The sequence below is a fragment of the Sinocyclocheilus grahami genome, unplaced genomic scaffold, assembly GCF_001515645.1.
Source record: "Sinocyclocheilus grahami isolate Dianchi unplaced genomic scaffold, SAMN03320097.WGS_v1.1 scaffold311.1, whole genome shotgun sequence".
Lineage (NCBI taxonomy): Eukaryota > Metazoa > Chordata > Actinopteri > Cypriniformes > Cyprinidae > Sinocyclocheilus > Sinocyclocheilus grahami.
The window spans coordinates 275899-284873 of NW_015505490.1; the positions used below are offsets into that span (position 1 = coordinate 275899).

At 36.2% G+C, this 8975-nt stretch overlaps 1 protein-coding gene across 1 annotated transcript in view; it reads right to left on the reverse strand.

The window, feature by feature from the left end:
* The window catches only part of LOC107601679 (sortilin-related receptor-like), a 79665-nt gene that overhangs the window by 33216 nt on the left and 37474 nt on the right, over positions 1–8975 (reverse strand). Inside the window, exons 6-7 of the mRNA XM_016293938.1 lie at positions 4582–4711; positions 2753–2803 (exon numbers count right to left, since the gene is read on the reverse strand). Of these exons, the coding sequence (XP_016149424.1) occupies positions 2753–2803; positions 4582–4711 (181 nt within the window). The remainder of the gene's footprint in view (positions 1–2752; positions 2804–4581; positions 4712–8975) is intronic.

Here is an 8975-nt window from a genome sequence, read left to right on the forward strand (position 1 = left end):
ATTTAGTTTTATTTGTTGGCCCTAATATGCAGTTAATTATTCATTTATTTATCATAAGTAATCATCATTGCAAAAAAAATTTTTAATAAAAAAACTCCACTGTTATCACACTTAGCAGAATTTCCTCATATCGTGCAGGACTATTAGAAAGGCAAAATCAATGCAAATCAGTGGATATGTCTGCTATAATAGGATAGGTGTGTTAAGGCCTGTTGGAGCTAAACTCTGCAGGGCATTGGCCCTCCAGGATCTAGTTAGGAGACTCCAGTCCTACAGAGTTGTTACTTTGCACATACTTTGCATACTTTTTGATCATTACAAATAATAATGTAAAATGATTTTCTTAGAATAGGAGATATGCTGTCTCTCGCATCACATACATTATCAATAGTTAAGTATGTGGTCTTGAAGAGGATCCTTTTTTTTCTCTCATTTGGACTCGGTCTTGACTTGGACTCGAAACTTTTGGACTTGGACTTGACTTTGACTCAAACCTCTTTGGACTCTTGACTCATCTCGACTAGTCCTGGTCTTGGACTTGTCTTGGACTCGACAAAGCTGGACTTGACTACAGCTCTACTTGTCCCTACTGTGACGTCACAGTAGGGGTGAATCTGAAACAGCGTATTTTCAGACACTGCTTCTGATTTATGGGGATTATTTAAAAAAAAGGAGTGGGTGGATTTTTACCATTATAGGCTGGTTGCTTACACACAAATAAATCTTTCAATGAGTAAAACTGGCTGTGTCTATATAGATTACACAACATTATAATATTATTTTCAAATTAAATTATTATTATTTTAAATGATTGCCCCCGGATTAGTAGGGTACTCTTGTAATAGAGTAGCAGTGGCTGGGATAGATTTTAAATATCAGTTCCACTTAAAAAGATGCAATCTAATCCTGTTTACATGAAATAAGCCTGCTCCCGAGCAGGTTTAAGCTTAAGGACCTGTTGCTATGACAGCAAGTCCAGGATGAGCTACGAAGAACCAAATGAGCCAAGATCATGCCAAATCATCAACAATCAAATCCAGCTAACTGAGTTAGCGACGTACGAAGAACGGGCCCCTGGGAGCTTTCATTTATGGCGTTTGGAATGCACTATGTATTAGATGCACGAAACTCACGTGCTGACTGCACTTTCACATGCACTTTCTGTTTATTTCATCTTGAAGCTCGCGGCTGTGGTAAAATGCACTTGCATCTCCGAATACTTTTATGATATAAAACTGATGTAAACACAGTCAGTTATGTTTTCAGAACAGGACAAAACATCTGATATGTCAAAACAGGTCTGTGCATTAGTGTGAATGAAGCCTATGCAGTAAGCTGCCACTGTCTATGATGTCATCATTAATAATCAAACAGCAATAATGCTGAGGAAAAAAGAAAAACCCACTGCTATGATTGTCTGTATACTTTTGGATACTTAAAGCACTCTCAGATACTTAAAGTACTTTTTGTTTATCACTTGTAATTGTCTTTTTCCCCCTTTTTTACTTTATATTTGCTTGAATGTTTTGAACCTATATTTAATCGGTTAAATGTATTATTAATTTGTAATTATTTTTAGAAAGTAGCCTGCTTATATAATTTAATAAAAATGCACAAAATAAAGTTGATTTAAAATTTATATGAAAATTTAGCCATGTGCAGTGATATTGAAAATGCAACGCATTGTGATATCAAATTGAATCGAATTGTTGAAATGATAATTGTAATTGAAACGAACTGTGAAACAATGTGACGATTCACACCCCTAAAATATACTGTACATTTAAAGACAGAATTGCAAAATACAAATTTTATAGCAATATGAATATAGACTGATGTTAAACATGTTGCTAAGCTAATGCCCTGATAAGCATAAAATACACATCACACGCAAATTAATCCATTTTCAATTATCCTTAACTATCTTTGTAACAATTCCATACAAGAAATCAACATTTCTCCAGTTCACCATCTTGTATTTCATCTTTCATCAAGCTTGTGGCAGTGCATTCTGGGTTTGCGCTCTCCGTGTAGGATACACACGATGCTGCCTAAGAATCTGGCCAAAATTTGGCCTCTTAGGAGGCAACATAACTAAACCGCCTACCTTCTGGAACAGTCTTCATGCCGGAAGCCTTAAATATTGCCTTCAAGGCAGCTCGCTAGGTTTTGGAAAAGAGCAAGAGTGTAACGGCAACATGTTGTATAACTTTGAACATTGCTCGTGTATTTTCACAGTTTTCTGCCTCTGCTCTGTTCACAGTCTGATATTTAGCAGATGCTTTTATTCAAGGCAACCTACAGTACAATTATCACAGGTTGTCCCTCATGGGACAATTATTATGATTTTGCAGGATTCAAACCTGCAACCTTTTGGTTACAAGCCAAGATAATTAAGTGCTACAACCTTATAGAGGGTCACCTGTCTAAATTATCTTGCCACAAAGTTCACTGTTGGATAAACACACCAGCAATCCTCCACACTTGACTCCAAGGCTTTAAATAAGCCTGTTATCACTGCCTGTTCATCTTGAGCTGGATCGTTCCTCCAGCTCTTCAGAGGAGTGTTTACACTCACAGGAGAGGCATTCAGGGAGTTTGGCACGAATCTGACTCTCAGCACATTTTCCGTTTTTTTTTTACTCTAGCTCAGTGCTGCTTATTCTTCCCATCTTTTGCTATATAAAAGCCTGAAGCTACAAATTATCCTTCAAAAGTTTGCGGCTTCGGCCTGGTCGCAGTGCACCCTTACCCTGGTGGTAGTGGCAAACATGTACTTGTCCCGTAGCTGGAAGCTGTCCACCTTCTCCAAGATAACTCGGCGGTTTTGCTCGTCCTGGAAGAACGGGCCCCTGGGAGCTTTCATTTATGGCGTTTGGAATGCACTATGTATTAGATGCACGAAACTCACGTGCTGACTGCACTTTCACATGCACTTTCTGTTTATTTCATCTTGAAGCTCGCGGCTGTGGTAAAATGCACTTGCATCTCCGAATACTTTTATGATATAAAACTGATGTAAACACAGTCAGTTATGTTTTCAGAACAGGACAAAACATCTGATATGTCAAAACAGGTCTGTGCATTAGTGTGAATGAAGCCTATGCAGTAAGCTGCCACTGTCTATGATGTCATCATTAATAATCAAACAGCAATAATGCTGAGGAAAAAAGAAAAACCCACTGCTATGATTGTCTGTATACTTTTGGATACTTAAAGCACTCTCAGATACTTAAAGTACTTTTTGTTTATCACTTGTAATTGTCTTTTTCCCCCTTTTTTACTTTATATTTGCTTGAATGTTTTGAACCTATATTTAATCGGTTAAATGTATTATTAATTTGTAATTATTTTTAGAAAGTAGCCTGCTTATATAATTTAATAAAAATGCACAAAATAAAGTTGATTTAAAATTTATATGAAAATTTAGCCATGTGCAGTGATATTGAAAATGCAACGCATTGTGATATCAAATTGAATCGAATTGTTGAAATGATAATTGTAATTGAAACGAACTGTGAAACAATGTGACGATTCACACCCCTAAAATATACTGTACATTTAAAGACAGAATTGCAAAATACAAATTTTATAGCAATATGAATATAGACTGATGTTAAACATGTTGCTAAGCTAATGCCCTGATAAGCATAAAATACACATCACACGCAAATTAATCCATTTTCAATTATCCTTAACTATCTTTGTAACAATTCCATACAAGAAATCAACATTTCTCCAGTTCACCATCTTGTATTTCATCTTTCATCAAGCTTGTGGCAGTGCATTCTGGGTTTGCGCTCTCCGTGTAGGATACACACGATGCTGCCTAAGAATCTGGCCAAAATTTGGCCTCTTAGGAGGCAACATAACTAAACCGCCTACCTTCTGGAACAGTCTTCATGCCGGAAGCCTTAAATATTGCCTTCAAGGCAGCTCGCTAGGTTTTGGAAAAGAGCAAGAGTGTAACGGCAACATGTTGTATAACTTTGAACATTGCTCGTGTATTTTCACAGTTTTCTGCCTCTGCTCTGTTCACAGTCTGATATTTAGCAGATGCTTTTATTCAAGGCAACCTACAGTACAATTATCACAGGTTGTCCCTCATGGGACAATTATTATGATTTTGCAGGATTCAAACCTGCAACCTTTTGGTTACAAGCCAAGATAATTAAGTGCTACAACCTTATAGAGGGTCACCTGTCTAAATTATCTTGCCACAAAGTTCACTGTTGGATAAACACACCAGCAATCCTCCACACTTGACTCCAAGGCTTTAAATAAGCCTGTTATCACTGCCTGTTCATCTTGAGCTGGATCGTTCCTCCAGCTCTTCAGAGGAGTGTTTACACTCACAGGAGAGGCATTCAGGGAGTTTGGCACGAATCTGACTCTCAGCACATTTTCCGTTTTTTTTTTACTCTAGCTCAGTGCTGCTTATTCTTCCCATCTTTTGCTATATAAAAGCCTGAAGCTACAAATTATCCTTCAAAAGTTTGCGGCTTCGGCCTGGTCGCAGTGCACCCTTACCCTGGTGGTAGTGGCAAACATGTACTTGTCCCGTAGCTGGAAGCTGTCCACCTTCTCCAAGATAACTCGGCGGTTTTGCTCGTCCTGGAAGAAGTCCGTGCTGCTGAGGATGCTGGAGTCTCCCTGGGGCTCGTGGCGCTGGACAAACACTGTGGTGGGATTGTCGTATGGCTCTACACCCCTATGGGAATAGAAAGACACACATACTTGAACATATCTGCAGACGCAAGCAGCATGTGGTGGACTTCTGAAAGCCCCCTCACCACATTTGTTTTTTTTAGTTTAGCATAAATGTATGATCCATTTTATGTTTACTTGGCAAACATAAAAGTAACCAATAACATATGTTTGCTTCAGATTTATTCAGAAAGCAACCAATAGCATATTTATGTGTGTTAATATTAAACACTACACTACTGTTCAAAAGGTTGGGATGAGGAACATTTTGGTTTTTGAAGGAAATGAACACTTTTATTCAGCAAGGATACATTAAATTCATTAAAAGTGAAAGTAAAGACATTTATAATGTTACAAAACATTTCCATTTAAAATGATGTTCTTTTGAACTTTCTATTCATCAGAATCCTGCAAAAAAAAGTTTAATCGTTTCCTCAAAAATATGAAGCAGCACAACTGTTTTCAACATTGATAAGAAGAAATGTTTCTAGAGCAGCAAATCAGCATATTAGAATGATTTCTGAAGCATCATGTGACACTGAAGACTGCAGTAATGATGCTGAAAATTCAGCTTTGCCATCACAGGAATAAATTACATTTTAAAATAGATTAAAATAATCATTTAAAAAAATATATTATGTTAAATTGCAATAATATTTCACAATATTACTGACTTTAATATATTTTTTGATTGAATAAATGCAGTTTTAATATAGCATAACATAACAGACGTCTTTCAAAAATCTTACCAACCCTAAACATATAAACAGTAATTTATTTATCAAGTCAAATAAAAGCTTCATGATGTTTATGCATTTTCAAGCACATTGCTCAAAAAATAACTAATTTGTTTTGTATTTCCTAATGAAGTGCAATGTGCTACACTGCAAAAATGGTCCAGCGCAACTGCGGCAGCATTTATCAAACGTGATCAATAGCTACTTCCACTTGCCAAGCCAATCCAGACACTTTACATATCACAACTTACACCGAGCCGAAGAGGCAACCAAATTTCCTCATCTACTGATAAATTATTCAAGGTGAGTGTGGGAGATCAAGACTACAGACAGGGAGGAACGGGCAGCAGTTTCAGATAAACGGACGGGAGTGTCTCTCTCTCTACTCTGGACAAACAGCCTGACTTCACTTCCTCTGTAAACAAACAGAGGTGCTGATTGTTGAGACTGGCTCTTAAATCACCAAGCTAGAGGATAAAGGGATTATCTCGCAGGGGAACAAACACACAAACCTCGCCGTTTGCTTTCTATTTCACAACTGGGAGTTTAACACTTTGAGCAGCGGTGAGAGACGGATAAAAGCAGGGGCTTACAGCTCTTTTAACCGGCCCTGCAGCTACGCCTTTAGTTTGTCTAGATTAAAACTGAAAACCAATTGAGGGCTCAGAGGATACAGTCAGCAAACTCACACCCAGAAAACCTACACACACACACACACGCACTGAAAGTCTGTTTGTTGACCTTTAAAAAAGCAGTCAAGCTGTTTGACAGAACTTCCCTCTGACTGCTACACTAAAATATAAAAATTCTGGTCAATCCCGATAAGCAGACAATTATTTTGATATTAAAATTCTCTATACACTAGCGTTCAAAAGTGTTGGGTCGTTAAGATTTTTGACGTCAAAAAAGTCTAAGCAAGGCTGTATTTATTTGATCAAAAATGCAGTAAAAATAAAATTATGAAATATTACAATTTAAAATAACTATTTTCTATTTGAATATTAAAATGAATTAAATGAATACTGAATTTTAAAATGTAATTTACTCCTGTAATTAGTGGTCGACTGATACATCGCCAAGGTCGATATTAACATTTCATTTCACAAACCTTGCAGAGTTGAATCCAGCTGTGATTTTGTGAAGTGTGAATTTGTATCCTGCATGATCGCATGTATCGCGTAATCGACAAACTTTAAATTTGTGATTTCAAACTATGGTAAAGTATAAATATATTTCATATAAATATATATTCATTTTCAAATTATTTCAAATTTCTGAAATATGAAATATTAAAATAAATACAAATTGTAATTATAAATTATTTATATATATATATATATATATATAGTCAAACCAAAATTTAGTCATCCAGCTTCAACATTTCACACATTATCACAGTTTATTCGCTATAGTTTTAAAAAATGGTAATAAAATATGACAAGAACTCGGAGTTAAACTGTGTCAGAACAAATTTACCTTGATAATGTCAGATAACACTTAAGCAAAACATGGTCCGGTCAAAGTGTCTGAATAATTTTTGGTCCCAAATTTTTATCAATTTTACTGGTAGTCCACTGTATGAAGAATTTTTGGGTATAATATGTCACAGTTTCCTTTATTTTGCTATCCTCACTTACATAAATGAACTATAGCATCCTGCACCCACTAGTAAAAAATAATATTAAAAAATTATATCTGGTGTCTGATTAATTTTTGGTTTGACTGTATATACAGTTGTGCTCAAAATTATTCATATCCTTGATAAATATGATCAAAGAAGGCTGTGAAAATAAATCCGAATTGTTTATCCACTTGATCTTTCATTCAAAAAAATAAAAATAAAAAAATCTAACCTTTAATTAAAGTATATGAAAAAAAGTTAAAGTGAAACTGGGGGAAAATCACATTATAAAATATTTTTCTCTAATACGGTAAGTAGACGTGTGTCTATATCATCCTAATGCACGGTGAGGAGGAGAGTTTGAGCGGCCAAAGTCTCCAAGGATCACAGCTGGAGAACTGCAGAAAATAGCCGAGTCTTGGTGTATTAAAAACTCAAAAAAATAAAAAAAATTTTTTTTTTTGGGGGGAGGGTTTCAAGAAAAAACTAGAAAAGAAAACGCTCTCATCCAAAAACAAACTCTAGCATATTTATTTGCTAGACACGACTGGAACTTTTAACGGGACTGGGTTCAATGGTCAGACGAAACTAAAAAATTAGCTTTTTAGCAGCAAACACTCAAGATGGGTTTGGTGCACACAGGGATAAAAAAAGTACCCCATGTGTACAATGAAATACACTGCTGGCTCTTTAATGTTGTGGGCCTATTTTTCTGCCGGAGATCCTGGATATCTTGTTCAGATAGACGGCATAATGGATTCTATAAAATACCAATGGATAAAAAATTTTAAACTGACTGTCCATGCTAAAAATCTTATAATGGGCCATGGTTGGATCTTCCAACAGGACAATGATCCACAAACAAACATCAAAAACAAAACAAAAATGGGTCACTGAGAACAAAACCAAGCTTTTGCCCTGGCCAACCCAGTTCCCTGAGCTGAACCCTATAGAAAACGAGTGTGGTGAACTGAAGAGAAGAGTTGTGATGGTGAGGAAATTTTCCCACCGGTTAATCGACGTGTGACAACAGAGATAATACCGGTATCACCGTGGGGGCGGGGACGGGGACATTTCCTCTTTTCCTCGCTATCCTTCGCTTTTAAATAGCTTGCAAAAGTGGCGTGCGCATTTTACTTTCACTTTCAAATAGCGTCAATTCGGCGTCAATTGCTTGAACGCAACAACAAAATACAACGTCAAACTCACTTTAGCCTATATATAAAACATATAACTTTTATTAACAAAACAAATAAAAATACACCATGCTATAGGGCAGGCTATGCCTAATATAAAATAACTTACATAAAGTTTAATAGGTATACAAAACTGGAAGTAAACATGTATAATATATAACCAAATAAATAAGAAATGTAGAAAGTTTATTAGCAAAACGAATAAGAAAGCTTGGAGACATGGCATACACCTTAATGTCAAATAAAATAAATAAATTACACAAAGTTTAAATAATGTAAAAATCAGCAAACACTGTGGAACCAATTAAATAATAAACGAATGTTTAAAAAAAACTTTCAAAATCACCTTAGATAAACGGCAAAAGTCAACAGGCTTTTCAAAATCCAAAATACTGCCAAACAGGCGCTTTTGCATTTCGTTTCGAAACTAAATCATCCACGATCGTCTTGTCTGTCTCACCCCACTCTTCTTGTCAGTCAGCTCGACTCACTCTCCTCATTGGAAAAATTTAATCTGATCTGTGATGCGACTGTCTTTCGGCACGCTTGCATTGAGCAGCCGCGTTCAGTTTTTAATTGTATTGTCTGTTCTTTTACTGAACTAAATTATTTTTATTACTATAAAAAAAATCTAAACGACGGTGGGGGTCAGTGCCACGGTGGGCAAGTGACGTAACCGGTGTTGCGGCTTAACAACGGTATCACCGTCAGCAC